Source organism: Phocoena sinus, chromosome 12 (genome assembly GCF_008692025.1).
Source record: "Phocoena sinus isolate mPhoSin1 chromosome 12, mPhoSin1.pri, whole genome shotgun sequence".
Taxonomy (NCBI): domain Eukaryota; kingdom Metazoa; phylum Chordata; class Mammalia; order Artiodactyla; family Phocoenidae; genus Phocoena; species Phocoena sinus.
In genome coordinates, this window is record NC_045774.1 from 31,733,280 (window position 1) to 31,748,827 (window position 15,548).

The 15,548-nt window shown below is 41.3% G+C and overlaps 1 protein-coding gene across 35 annotated transcripts in view; it reads left to right on the forward strand.

The window, feature by feature from the left end:
* Positions 1 to 15,548, forward strand: part of EPB41L2 (erythrocyte membrane protein band 4.1 like 2) — a 214,590-nt gene that overhangs the window by 146,934 nt on the left and 52,108 nt on the right. For all 35 annotated transcript variants that reach the window (XR_004352470.1, XM_032650775.1, XM_032650789.1 and 32 more), the window contains 5 exons: positions 549 to 591; positions 4,784 to 4,859; positions 8,911 to 9,129; positions 10,686 to 10,773; positions 15,257 to 15,409. Coding sequence is in view for 34 of the 35 variants with exons in the window: in XM_032650775.1 (XP_032506666.1) it covers positions 549 to 591; positions 4,784 to 4,859; positions 8,911 to 9,129; positions 10,686 to 10,773; positions 15,257 to 15,409 (579 nt within the window). In the remaining variant the exon portion in view is untranslated. The remainder of the gene's footprint in view (positions 1 to 548; positions 592 to 4,783; positions 4,860 to 8,910; positions 9,130 to 10,685; positions 10,774 to 15,256; positions 15,410 to 15,548) is intronic.

Here is a 15,548-nt window from a genome sequence, read left to right on the forward strand (position 1 = left end):
CCAGGAAGGAAAATACTGGCTGCAATCTGACAGTACTTCTCCATGGCGTTGTACAGTTGCAGGCAGAAACAAAGTTTAAGGAGGAATTGGCTTTAGGAGTTGAGATAATTGTGTTTGATGGGGGTATGTGTACTTTTAACCAATAGTTTCCAATTCACATTTTATCCATGAATAAGAGCCAATGATTGTCCTTGACTGAGCTCTCATTTCAGTGTCCACAGGGGCTGTTGCTGGCAGTACTACTATAGAATAAAGACTAGACGTAGATGTATTACGTCTCGTCATTTGGGTAGATGTTTGATTTCACATCCAAGAAAATGAGGCCCAAGAGACCCACCTTAAAGTGTTTTAATATTTACAACACACACACAAACACGCATTCAAAAACAAATCAGTACTGAGCCCAGTGGAATGCTAGTAGCTGTTTGCATAGGACTTCGTTAAAATGTTTACACTTAAGTTTAAGTACGTGAACTGTAAACTGTTCCATTTTGGACTCTGGACTGCTTCTTATGGGTTAATTAACCTTTTTTTTTCACCCCCTGCAGAACTGGCTAGATCCCGCAAAAGAAATGAAGAGACAGCTGCGAAGTGAGTATTAAATCGTCAGACTTTGAAGTTATCGAGTTAATCTTTACATCTGTGTTTTTCTATCTTTACTAAAATTCACAGGAATGTAAACTAGAATAAGATAGTAATAGAACCATCAGCTCTGTTTTGCATTCATATCATATAGGAAGTTGAGACTCAAAAATACTTCTGTAGAATCATGACTGTTTATTTTGGTCATGGCTTAGGGACTCCTGGTCAAGAGGTTGTAGACTCCTCTTCTTAAATAGTCCCTCACAGTGTCTGCCACTGTGAAGCAACACCTGATCTTTTTTTTTTTTTTTTTTTGCGGTACGCGGGCCTCTCACTGCTGTGGCCTCTCCCGTTGCGGAGCACAGGCTCCAGACGCGCAGGCTCAGCAGCCATGGCTCACGGGCCCAGCCGCTCCGCGGCATGTGGGATCTTCCCGGACCGGGGCACGAACCCGCGTCCCCTGCATCGGCAGGCGGACTCTCAACCACCGCGCCACCGGGGAAGCCCGCAACACCTGATCTTTGTCTCTGGGGGAAAGTATGAGAAGCTGCCTTTCTGTAACTTGCCCTTCTTATATGAAATGTACCCAAGAGAGCCCTATTACTCTTGTTTGTCTACTTGATTTTGGCTGTGTGTCCAATTAGTTTAATTAGTAAGCATGCCTCTGGCTCCAGAGGCATATGGATACACTGCTTCTGGATGTCCTGGAGTGAGGGTTTGAGGAGTGAAGGGATTGCAAAATGATCCTTGGAGTCCTCTGAGGTGTTTGCCTTCTCTCCTCCTTTGGCCACTTTTTGTGCTCTGAATCTGGGTTTGTTCTTAGTTCTGTTTGTCCCTTTCTTCCATTTCCCCATTTGTTCTTACTGTCGTCTCCCTAAGTGACTTACGTGTCCCACTCTATCTAACCAGCTTCAGTTTCCTCCTGTGACTGGTTTTGTGATATCTGCATCACGAATCATTATCACCTCAGAACAACCTCTGATAGGGGATCTGGCTACTTAAATTACTGCAGGGTCTGTGAATGACTTAAGCAGAAAAGGGAGGGAGCCACAAACAGCTGGACTGTTCAGACAAGAGAACAAAATTCTCACCAGCCCTTTGGACGGTGGGCCCCAGAGCTGGCCAGGGAGAAGCTGTCCAGGGAGCAGGATGCTCTCTGCGCTGTTGGTTTCATTTCCCTGCTTATTTATTATTCCCAGCTTATTTATTCCCAACGTTAAAACACTGGAACACATCTATGCTTTTCCCTTCGGTTCCTTTCTGTCTGCCTTCCATCTCATTTTCAATTCTCCACATTTGTTTTCTTTATTTCTCTTTCTTTCTCAGATTATTAATAATTTTGGGAGATTTCCTATCATTTCTTTCCTTCTCTACTCTCCTTTTTTTTTTTTTACGGAGTGTATACCTTATTTTTCCTATTTCCTCTCCTTGTAGACTCATCTTTCTTTTCATTTTTAAAATATCTTTGATTAGAGTGACCTTCCTGATTTGCCCAGGACTGTGAGGATGTGGGACTTTTAGTGCTAACTGGGGTGGTTGGTCACCCTGTCTTTTGACTGTTATCCCTGGCTTTCCATCCTTCCCTCCCTCCTCCACCCCTCTGCCCTGCATCTATTATCTTGGTGTTTCATCCATTCATGTTTGCTTCATAATAGAAAAGGGGGAAAGTAAAGAAAAGGAGTAATTAGAGATACATTATGCTTATATTATGGAAGAAACTGTACCAGAAAGCTTCGGAACTTTTTCTAGTCCCTTCTGCGGTTGTTAAAACTCTGCAAAGTGCATGAGTTCAAAAAGGCCTGGATGCTTGGTTCTTTGACTTTCTCTGAAACCCTACTTGCCAAGTGACCGAAACCGTGGACGGAACAGGATAACCTGTGAAACATGATTGATGTTCCATTGAATTTGTTTCCTATAGTTTTGCTTTGGCTTTTGTTGCATTGTGTTTGTGTGCTTCTCCCTTCAGAGTCATGGAGCTATCCTAACTTTTGGAAGGCAAGACTCCTTCTTGCTGATTATGAATCATGGTCTTACGTTTTGATTATTTGTGAAGTTTTTTTTTTAGAGTTATTTCAGGACTTTTGCCCTTGTGGTTTGGCAAGAGGAATAGCAGTAACACAGGATTTGGCATTTTCAAACTCTTGGAACTAGTTCCCTAAATGGAATCCTGTACCGTCCTGATCATGAAAGTAGGCTGAGGAAATGAAGTTTTAGCTGTTGCATTTTACCTCTTCCTTTCTGCTTGTGTTAAAATGGATGAAAGAACTGTTTGTTCTGTCTTAGCCCAACCTCTGCAGTGATTTATTGTCATTCAGTTAACAGAGGTAAACATTAATCTTTTTTGAGTTACGTTTGACAGCTGACAGCCTATCAGTTTCTGTGTAAAAGTTGCCTAAAAATCTTTATTTTCTCAAATGTACACAAATAAGACTATATAGATATATAAGGCTATATATCTTAGGCTTGCCTGTATTAATATATAAACAATCCATAGCTAGATAGACTGTTTATATAGCTAGGTAAAAATGATAATACATAACTAAATAAAAAGTTTAGCATTATCAGTACAACTTTATCAACTTTAGAATTGGAAATAGAACCTGCAATATGTGTTCTATTAGAAACTTATCCCTGTTGTCGTATCCAGGTAAGCATGTGCTGGTGTTAATACCTAGGAAACAAATAAATAAAGATCCATTAAGAAGTGATACGATAGTCCTGTGATGACTTTGCTTAATTATGGGTTAGTAATTACCTTGAAGAAGTACATATGCATCACAGCCACCCTGGTGCTACTGGCCAAGAAATGGCATGTCTCTTAATACTCAAGAAAGTTCTATATCTTTTTTATGATGTTTTAAATGTATCGAGGGAACTTGAATCTGTTTATTAAATGTGGCAGGTTTGCGTCGTTAGTAGAATAATGATGTATTGAGCCAAAATCCAGCAAGAGTTCTGTGTATTCACAGTAGCTATTCAGTAACTCTTCACTGACTTCTGAGTAGGAGGAAAGTTAGCGTGTCTACGGTGAGAAAAGAACAAAATGATCCATTGAGCAAGAGAATGGGATTCAAGAAATTTTTCTTCAACTCCCTAAATGAAAGCAACTGTGAGGCCTTCAAATATGTGTGAAATGAAATAACACACACACACACACACACACACACACACACACACACACACACATACAGTTTTTATGTTTTTATTTGGAAATACCATGTACTTTGAGTATAACTCTGAATTCAGACTATTGGAATTATTTTGATCCCTTTACGAAAATAATACCTGCCCTGTGGGATCTTCCCGGACCGGGGCACGAACCAGTGTCCCCTGCATCGGCAGGCGGACTTTCAATCACTGTGCCACCGGGGAAGCCCATCATTTCTTGAATAGTTATAGTGATCATTTGATCATTATTCCTCTTCCCCCAACAATATAGAAATCCTAAATTGCTTTTTTTTAAAAAAATAAATTTATTTTATTTATTTTATTTTTGGCTGTGTTGGGTCTTTGTTGCTGAGTGCGGGCTTTTCTCTAGTTGCAGCGGGCAGGGGCTACTCTTCATTGCGGTGCACGGGCTTCTCATTGTAGTGGCTTCTCTTGTTGTGGAGCATGGGTTCTAAGCACACGGGCTTCAGTAGTTGTGGCGCACGGGCTCAGTAGTTGTGGCGCATGGGCTCTAGAGAGCAGGCTCAGTAGTTGTGGCACACGGGCTTAGTTGCTCCGCGGCTTGTGGGATCTTCCTGGACCAGGGCTCAAACCCGTGTCCCCTGCATCGGCAGGCAGACTCTTAATTACTGCACCACCAGGGAAGCCCTCTTTTTTTTTTTTGTTTTTAAAGTGTGGAGAATATTTGGCATCTAGAGATCCTATGGTTAAAAAATCTTATCTCAGAACTATTACATGAAGTTTATATTAAAATGTTTGCATACTGGATCACCATATAAAACATTTGTTGACATACCAGTAAATGTTTATAAAAAAGTGAACCTATTATTCTTTGATGATGGGTTATTTATGGAATTGATTTTCACTTCATTTTTGTTTTGTAAATGATATTTTCTTTAAATTAAAAAAAATTCTCTGAATTGATTTATAGCAGGACTGATCTATACTATTTGAACATTGACTTTTAAGTTTTATCAGTATAAATGGTGATTGTGTTGGTTGCATAAATAATCATGATCTTTAATAATTACAGATCTTCCTTGGCTCTTCAGCTTTAATGTGAAGTTTTATCCTCCTGATCCTTCTCAGTTGACTGAAGATATCACCAGGTACTTTACATTTATACTAAAAATGATTCTTTTTTTTTTGCGGTACGCGGGCCTCTCCCGTTGCGGAGCACAGGCTCCGGACGCGCAGGCTCAGCGGCCATGGCTCACGGGCCCAGCCGCTCCTCGGCATGTGGGATCTTCCCGGACTGGGGCACGAACCCATGTCCCCTGCATCGGCAGGCGGACTCCCAACCACTGCGCCACCAGGGAAGCCCCTAAAAATGATTCTTTACTTACAGCTCTCATTTATTTCAGTGCCCTGTGGGGGAATGATGGTAATTTTAGGATTAAAACCAAAACATTTTTTCTTAAGCTGAGTTTTAGAAGTTTCCTTGGAAGTGGATATTCCAAAATAGTTTGAAATGTTTCTGGTTTCAGAAATTTTACTCACTTTTCTTTAACTTCCCATTTATATTGAAGTAATGGAATCTTTTTTAAAAACTGCAGCAGGGACTTCCCTGGTGGTCCAGTGGTTAAGACTCCGTGCTCCCAATGCAGGGGGCCCGGGTTCTGTCCCTGGTCAGAGAACTAGATCCCACATGCCGCAACTAAGACCTGGCACGACCAAATAAATAAATAAATATTTTTTAAAAATGCAGCAACTTTGCTTCCTATGTTATACTTTCAAAAATCACTGGTATTTAATATTTCAGATTTTCATACTAAGATAGTTTTTATCATGTAACCCATATGTGCCTGTGTACTAATCTCAGCTTACAAACGTTATATAAAGGTAGAAAAATGAAAAACTTTTTAAAAGTTAATTTTTGGAAGTCTCTTGAACTGTAATTTTTACACACACACACCTGCTCCCCAGGATAAAAAACTAATAAGGTAGGCTTTCTTATGTAAGAGTCGCTAGCTGTTTCATTTCCATCTCCTCTGAGATTATCTGGACAATACAGACACATGCTTAAATTGCAAATAAAAGTTTCAGTTTAGGAGCAAGAGAGCATTTACTGATTTTGAGAATGACTAAGTGTTTGAATGGGAACAAGGAACATTTAGAGTCCACGAGTACCTTGATATCTTAGCCCTATTTAAACTGGGTATCAGCGATTGGAATTCTTAGCTCTGGTAAGAGTAGGTCTATAGAGTGATTTGTATATATTTTTAAAAGATTATTTACCTGGCCAAGGAAAAGTGCATTCTGTATATATACTTTTGGAAAATTACAGGGTGTTAGCTAAAGACTCTGTTTTTGATTCTGGTGGTTCCTGTGTCCTTGACGTTTTCTGCTAGGCCAGTTTTGTCATCGGATGTGAAGTTGGGTAGATATTTAAGCAAGTGCGTGATATCCATGTGAACTAGGAATAATGGAGATTTTTTTCCAAGATTGGATAAATGACAGCCCTTTTTTCCCCCCTTTTACTGATTATTGCTGAATAAGGATTTACTGATACTAATTAAGTTTTGACTGAATTAGCTTCAGCTAGTAAATAATAAATAGCAGCTCTAGCAGTGAGCTGCTTAGAGCATGAAACGTGACAGGTTGCCGTGCGTAGGATATGCATGTAGGCCTCACTGCAGGAGGGCCTTTGAACAGTGCGCATAACTGGGGTTTTGTGACCCAGCGCCCTCTTTTTTTTTTTTTTTTAAACATCTTTATTGGGGTATAATTGCTTTACAATGGCGTGTTAGTTTCTGCTTTATAACAAAGTGAATCAGCTATACATATACATATGTTCCCATATGTCTTCCCTCTTGCGTCTCCCTCCCTCCCACTCTCCCTATCCCACCCCTCCAGGCTGTCACAAAGCACTGAGATAATATCCCTGTGCCTTGCGGCTGCTTCCCCCTAGCTATCTACCTTACTACGTTTGTTAGTGTGTATATGTCCATGACTCTCTCTCGCCCTGTCAAAACTCACCCTTCCCCCTCCCCATATCCTCAAGTCCGTTCTCCAGTAGGTCTGCGTCTTTATTCCTGTCTTACCCCTAGGTTCTTCATGACATTTTTTTCCCTTAAATTCCCAGCGCCCTCTTTGTACATACATTCCTCCTTGCAGTGATTCGTTTGGGGATGATAATCCTTTGGTGATTGCAACTTTATAGCATCGGTAAAGTGCTTTGGTTTTCTTTTTAGAGGGACCTTGAACAGTCTCCCTGCGTGTTTGGAGAAGAATGAAATAGTAGTCTAGTGAGCTAACTAAAAGCCTGAGACCAGCCTGTAGCTTTGCAGCCTAAATATTACGACTGAAATCTTCACTATGACTTGAGTGAACATGTAGAAGGTGGGATAGGCGTTTGAGGAGGGCAAGAACACAGTTCAGAATTATGTCTGAAGAATGATCTGTCCTGTCGTAGGAAGGAGACGGACTTGGGAAACTCAGGAGGCTGTTGCGGCTTTTGTTTGAAGTTTTCGGGCCGTAGCCATAGGCTTTAAAACAGAAGAAGGGATCAGTGTGAAAAGTAGATATACTAATATGAGGAGGAGCAAGAAGATTTTAGTAATAGGTGGAATCTTTATGTTTAGGTCTTAACAGTGCTGTAAAATGTGGAGAACTAGTGATATTCTTGATTAGACCTAGAGAATTTGAGGATAACGTGGAATCGTAGTTTAAAATTTAGTTTGCTAAAATAAAGCAGTGATGCTCATGTTGTTCTAGGGGTCAAGGAAACACATAATTCTCCTTGGAAAGAGAGCTACTGCAGTGCTTAAAAATACTCAGACTGTAGTGATAGTGAGATGAGTTTCATTCTTAGAAAATTCTGGAGCATTCGTCATGTGGCAAGTACTTTGCTAATAATTGTGGGCTTATGATGATGATAAACAGAATCCCTGCCCTGCCTGACAGGAGATTTGGGTGGTAATACAGGTGTAACTGGGGGATGGCTGATGCCATGTTCTGGGACATGCTCTCTGATGCAACAGCAAGAGCCCTGGACCACAGGCAGCGTGCCCCTTTGAACATGGTGGAGGTAGAGGCAAAAGGAGGGCGGAGCCATGACAACCCCGCCAGGCAAAAGCATCCACAGGAAGAAGCCACCAGCTAATAGGAATGGCGGTCTCTTCAAGAATGAGGGAGGGTGCTGCCATTTTCTTTGGAGGAGTCAGTGGTAACCTTAGCAAGTGGTTCAATTCACGACTAGAAATTAGGTTTTCAAATGTTAACAAAAGGAGTTGATGGGGGACCCCCCCAACCCTCGTAAAATATAAGTAACGTGGTTTTGCACGTTATTTAATAAAAGCCAGAATCTTTTATAACTGTGTAATAATCCACTTGGAACACTGAATGATTGTTATTATAACTAATAATAACATTATTATGATTATGGCCACTAGTTATCGATTGCCAGGTACCATGCAATGTCTTTTATTTATGTTATCTAATTTTTTATCCTCATCTTTAAAGGGAAATAGAGTTCTTCACATTTTACAGGTGGGAAGTTAGACTTAGGCAAGTAAATTAGCTTACTCAAGGTCACATGGTCAGCTCTGCCAGGCTCTGAAGCCCATGATTTTTCTACTGTAAACTGAATTAGCTGCCTCTTTAGATGGGATAAATGGGCAAGTAAGGGCTTCCAAGTAGAGACTGACTTAGGATTGTTGTTAAAGGGTCTCAGGAAAAGAAATTAGTATGAAAAGCATAGAGAGGATAAAGGGTGGGTGACCTTAGCTTTTCATGTAAATCCTGAATGAAGAACTGTAGCTATTTCTTAAATTTTATTAGTCTTTATAACTTTTGAAGAGCATGCTAATCTTGATTACAGTTTTAAAGCCAAGGAGACTAAGTGATTAGAATTTCACCTGCAGTCACAAAACTCTTTTTTTGTAATAGTAAAAAATACACTGTTGCCTGAATAGCAGTTCAGAATTTCCACCCTATTACTTTGCCCTCTAGATGCATTTTTTGTAAATAAGTCACAAGTTTAGGAGTCCATGGAGGAAGGTGGGCTTCTTATTACAAAACACTTCTTTTGTTCTGCATTTGAAGAGTGCCTATATTATATATTTTATATTTGTTTCAGAGAAACATCAGAATCATATTTATGAGTGCTACAATCTTAACTAACTGTTCTCCCACCCTTTTGTCCCCTGTTCCTCACAGATACTTCTTGTGCCTTCAGCTCCGGGAGGACATTGCCTCAGGCCGCCTGCCCTGCTCTTTTGTGACACATGCCCTCCTGGGATCGTACACACTGCAGGCTGAACTGGGGGACTATGACCCAGAAGAGCATGGCAGTCATGACCTCAGTGACTTCCAGTTTGCCCCTACACAGACGAAGGAACTGGAAGAGAAAGTGGCAGAGCTGCATAAGACCCACAGGTCTGTAGACTTGCTTACTGGAGAGAGTGACCGTGGTGGGTTTAAATGGCTTCCCTTATAGCATTTGCTGGACATTTGAGCATAGTTGATGGGATTATTCAGTTTGCCCTTGTGGAGCTTCACCTAGTGCTAGTCAGGATAACTTGGAGTCATTGAGACAGCCTTCCATTGTCTTTTTGACTGTAATATGAGGAACTGTGCTCATAAGACTAAATGTTTTCATTTATTAAAAAAATTTACTGGGCTTCCCTGGTGGCGCAGTGGTTGAGAGTCCGCCTGCCGATGCAGGGGACACAGGTTCGTGTCCCGGTCCGGGAAGATCCCACACGCGGCGGAGCGGCTGGGCCCGTGAGCCATGGCCACTGAGCCTGCGCGTCCGGAGCCTGTGCTCCGCAACGGGAGAGGCCGCAACAGTGAGAGGCCCGCGTACCACAAAAAAAAAAATATACTTTTCCCTATGATATCTCCTGTGCCCTACTTCCAGTCCTCTCCCTTCATACACACACGTGCACACACATACACATACACACACCTGAAACAAACATACCCACATACTTGTTTGGCATTGATTATACATTTCTTCTCCCTTTTCATTACCATATTTGATAAGAAAGCCAGGGAGATAATGAGGCATCAGGATTTGAGTCAGAAATGTGAGTGGTAATGGGCGTTAAGGGTAGTAAATCTACAGGTGGTTTCTGTATCCACAGAAGATGACTTTTGGTTTAACTGAGGGTTATTAATTACTTAAATACCATGTTACACTTTGAGAACTTTTATATCTGTGAAAACAAATGGTTGTCTTAAGCATGAGTTTCTAAAACTCCCAGCTACGAAATTCTAACTTGTCCCATATGGCAGAATTGAAGTTTTCAAAAATTTTTACTGAAATGATTTGAAAGGAACTTTCAGAGATTAGAGGTTTTTAAACAGACTGCCTTCACTGACTTTTCTTTAAAAAAAAATGCAGTATTTGACTTTAAATATTTTCTTATTAACTTCATGCCAAGTCTGTTCAGTAGATGCCGTGGGGAATGCCATGGGGAATATGAAAATTAACGGGGCCCTGCTTTCTTGGAGCTTAAATTTGTTCAGTTGGGACATGTCAGGTGTAACATCTAGCACAAGTACTTCTCATCTTTAGTATCGTCAGTCGTAATGAAATAAAATTAAGGAGAGAATTTGTCTATTTCAGAAAGATGAAATGACTTTCTATTTTTTTAATTCTTTTATTTTTAAAATGAATTTATGTTGTACCCACTATTGCTGGGGCTTTTTCCGTAGTGGAAAAAAGTGAAAGCAACTTTCTAAGATAAAAAGGGTAAGTGTGGAGGGACACATCCTTGCAGTGAGTAGGTTCATATCGGAGGATCTTAAGAGAAAAATGCTGGAGGTTGAGAGTTGAGCCTTCTTCCCTGATTCCTCCTTGTCTGCACATTTAGCTGGGCTACTCCCTCCACCCCAAACTCTCCAAGCTCATGCACCCCTTTCTCTAGTTTGGTTACATTTGCTTTGCATCCCACCAGTAAGATAATATTGTTTCTTTTGATTCTTAGGGGTTTATCTCCAGCACAAGCTGATTCTCAGTTCTTAGAAAATGCCAAGAGGCTTTCCATGTATGGAGTCGACCTGCATCATGCCAAGGTACCGTGCGTGGAATGGAGAGGGGGCCTCTTTCCAGTCTGTTGACTGAAGTTTTGAGAGGGCTCCAGTTGTAGACTAGCCTAGTTCACTTTCAGAAAAGGATCCTCACCCTCACCCAAGGGACTCTATTTCTTTGGGGTTTCTAATTGGGGGGTTTATGGTTGTGGGGAGGGATCATTGATTCTCCCTCTTATTCTTTCTTCTTTTCCCAGTCTTTTAAGTTGATACCCTTTCATATATACTTATGGTAAGACTCACCTTATCAGCCTTCTTTACCCCTCGTCCTAACTTTATCCTGTCCCAGCTTTTGCTCTTGCAAGTGCTGCCTCTGTCCCAGCCCCGTCTCCCACCTGTGTCCTGGGAGAGGAGAGCAGCTCTTAGCCACCATGAAAGGGCAAGGCAGCATGGATATGACCACTTTTCGAAAAACTGCCGGTGAAGGGGCCCTAGAGTTGGGCTTTTCCCTACAGGTCTGTTGTACTTCTTATAAGATAAACTATGCTGGCCCAGGCTCCAGGCAATTAGACCTTCTGTCCCATGTGAGCAGTGGGAAAAGAATGGAATCATGGAGGTGGCTGATAGGAGAGGCAGGGTTTGGTGAGGAAGATGCCGGGTAACAAACATCACCTACTTCATGATCCTAGTTTGGGTGATCAGGTAGTAGGGAGAGTCGGGGCGGGAGCAGTAGGTTGGGAGTACAAGAGACAAGATGAAAGATGCACTTGGTTTTGAAAAATATGTCCAGAGTCGGCTCAACATGCAGAGGGAACCTATTGTTGCCTGCTTTTAAAGGACCCGTCAGTCCCTTGGTGAGAAATCCCTAGGAAGGCCTATCACCCAAAGGTATCTTCCTTCCCTTGGCCTCAGATTACTAATTCTTGCTTTTGTGTTAATAGTACTTCATATTTGCAAAGCACCCCTTTTGCCTCTGTGCCTTCCTTTATTCTTTAAATATTTTTCCTTATTACAAAAGTAATACATCTTCATCCTAGAAAATAGAGGTGAACAGAAAAATATAAAAAGACTGAAATGTCTTTATGCAGAAACAAGCACTGTTAGTATTTTCTTGTTTTATTTAAAAAAAAAATCTCTGAGCAGTTGAACTCACATTTTAAAAATGAGATTATACCATGAGTATTATTTCATAAATTTTTTTTTTTAACTTGCTCTTATAAACACTTCTCCATGTTAGTAAATAGTCTTTGGCAGCAACATTTTTAACTGCTACGTGCTGTATACCCTTAATTTTTAAAAGTACTTTCACTTACACTATCTCATTTAAGGGTCGGATGTTTTTGTTTTTACAAAAACTACATAAAACAATGCATATGGCTTGTTACACTATCTGGCTTGTTGCCTCAAGCCACATAGTGTAAAGTAGTCCCATCTCTGTGATGTCTGCTGATAAATCCTACTAGGAGGTAAAACAGATCTCCACACTTGAGTGTCTTGTAGCTCATTTCTCTGTATGATGGGGACAGGCTGGGTCAGCAGGCAAACAGAAATAAGGGAGGGAGGACAGAGCAGATTTGGTATCAGAAAGACGCCCAGAGCCCACCTCTCCTCTAAACCCTGTTATTCTTGCCATACGTGAATCTTACATCTGCTGCTTTCGTTGATCATTAGTGAGAAAGCAGTCCTTAGATGACAGTCCTGGAAGGTTTCGGGATTCTTGTTTTTGAAGTTGTATGTTAGAAAAGTAAAAAAGTTGCTGGTTTTGTTATAAGTGTAATTTCAGTTCTTGCTGTGTGGTTAGGAGTAGATCACTTAAAAAAATCAGAATAACACACATTCATTCAACTTATCATCTGGTGGACTTAGATAATATCTGATGCACAAGATATTTGCAGCTCATGGGAAAAAAATCTGTAGCAATGTAAGAGAACTTTTCATGTATTTAAAAGTTTTGTGCCTGTATACATTTTTCATTACCTTGAGATCATATTTAAAAATTATTTTTTAATTAATATTTTATCGTCAGAAGAGTCCTTAATGGCACACTTATGTTAGGACAAGGTGAGGGTGTTGAATAAAAGGGCTCTTGACAAAGATAGAAGGAAACCACAAGAGTAGAATGATGCCCATGAGCTGGTGACAGCAGCTCTCCTAACCCCTCTGGGTTGGGGGGCGGGGGGTGAGGCAAAGAGTAGTTGCCAGAATCCAGGGGAGGGATCTGTGTGGAGAGGGCTGTCTTGAGAGGAGCTGCGATTGTCCAGGATATAGCCACCGTGATGCGACCACACAAGGAAGGAGTCTGGGTATTAAAAACCCTGACCTCCTTGCCCTCCTCCCTGTCTCTGATCTTCTTCAAGAACTTTCCATTGGCTGAAGTCAGTGGGAGCAGGATCCTGTTGATGTCCATATGGGGTAGCTTCCTAAGGCAGTGAGCAAGGTGGAGAAGATGCCCCCCTCCCTTTTTTTTTTTTTTTGGCGGTACACGGGCCTCTCACTGCTGTGGCCTCTCCCGTTGCGGAGCACAGGCTCAGCGGCCATGGCTCACGGGCCCAGCCGCTCCACGGCACGTGGGATCCTCCCAGACCGGGGCACAAACCCGTGTCCCCTGCATCAGCAGGCGGACTCTCAACCACTGCGCCACCAGGGAAGCCCAAGATGCTCCTTTTTTATTAGTTTATTTTTCTGACTTTGTTGCTGAATGGCAGAAGTCAAATATGGAGAACTAAGGCATGCTTTTATTCCCTTTAACTTCTTTCCCTTTATCTGTAATTTCTATTCACACAAATACTGATAATTGTAAAACAATATGTGGAACAATCGAACCTCAGCTGATTTACTTGGATCCAGATTGTGTTTATTTTTCAGTCAGATAAAATAGCTTCAATGTCCTGTTGAAAGATTGCCTCACACTAGAGATAGCTTTGTTTAATGTTTCAAATGAGGGTTGCCTCCTTATTTGTGCTGAGAACATGCTGTCTTGGTAATCTTCCGGCCTGCTCCCTGTGTCCCTGGCCAGTGATATTTTGGGCAAACACGTCATTTGTGTCTGGTGCCAAATTGCTTAGGCACCTGTGCCTGGTTCACTCTGACTTTTTACTCTGTTCCTAGAGAGAACTGTGGCTATCAGGATATGGGTGAATAAAGCACCTTTGTAGATGAGATTTTAAAACCTGCTCAGATGGTCTAATGTAATTTTTTTTTTTTTGCGGTACGCGGGCCTCTCACTGCCGTGGCCTCTCCTGTTGCGGAGCACAGGCTCCGGACGCGCAGGCTCAGCGGCCATGGCTCACGGGCCCAGCCGCTCCACGGCATGTGGGATCTTCCCGGACCGGGGCATAAACCCATGTCCCCTGCATCGGCAGGCGGACTCTCAACCACTGCGCCACCAGGGAAGCCCCAGTCTAATGTAATTTTATTTGTATATATGAGTTGTTCACATATCACAGCAGTGAATGCCATTGGCATCAGTTACCTGGTACTGTATTTCTATTTTTAAAAAACTGAAATAAATTGCGTTAAATTGTTCTCAGTAACAAGGCAGTTGAAATGTTTTAGTTTTATTGACTCGAACCTAGACTATGTGGGGTTTGTTTTAGCATATTTTGTGAGAATTTGTTCCATGTTAATTTCTAAAAATGTGTGAATATCTCTGAATAATAATCTTCAATTTTCCGTATCTTGAATGAGATCTAGTTCTTCTCTTAAAGATATTTGAATATTGTACATATTAGATCTTCAAGCACTACTTGAAATGTGAGGAGGCAGATTTTTACTTTTGTCTGTAAATGTATTTGATTAAAATAAAAAATCTTTCAGGCTGGCAATTATTCTAGATTGTCATCTTTTCCAAATTAAAACACCAAGGAAAGAAAACAATAAGTTCAAGAATAGTCCGTAGTCTATTTGAGCTATGCCAGCCAAAGGAATGTTGTAATGAGAACGGGATGTCAGCAGTTAGTGTTATTGAAAAACTGCTTGGAAGAATTCAAAGATTTCAACACCGTCAGCCTAGAAGAGAAATTTTCTATGAGGAGTTGGTGTTCTCCAGAATATAGATGTTACTTAACAGCTGTTAGCTAGCATAATCCTCTGAGATAAATTTGCCTACAGTAAAATGGCTGACTGCACCTTAGGGTAAGCCGACATACTATCCCCAGGGGCTGGAATAGCCTCTAGGAAACATGTTTTATCTCCCGTATCTTCAGGATGTCTAAATTGAGGTCTATTTCCTTTCCTCCCTTTTAGCTCTTACAGCCGAGCTCGAGGACGTATGAGTTAGGCCTTTTGAAGAACGTTGTGTCCTGTAGTCATGTTGCCATATCTCAAATCTGACCCCTCAAGAGGAATATCTAGGTTTAAGATGTGTTGTATGTCCTACTGTTTCTATTAACTTGTGTACGATCACTGCAGTTGAAATACAGACCTGTTAAATTGGCATTCCTGATCATGGTTTGAGGGGCATCATTGACTTCCCTACCTATATAACTTTCACAGCTCTAACCATGGTCAAATGGCTTATGGTTGGCAGGACTCAGAAGGCGTGGACATCAAGCTGGGCGTGTGTGCTAATGGGCTTCTCATCTACAAAGACAGACTGAGAATCAATCGTTTTGCTTGGCCGAAAATCCTGAAAATCTCCTATAAGCGCAGTAACTTCTACATAAAAGTTAGGCCAGCAGAGGTAAGCAGAGTCCTGTAGCCCTTGGCATATCTAATCGGGCTTTGTCAGTGTTCTCCTTTATGGCCACGAACTATCAGAATTCTTTTCCATTGAATGTTAAGAAAATGAACTATTATTTATTCCTCCATGGTAAAAAAAA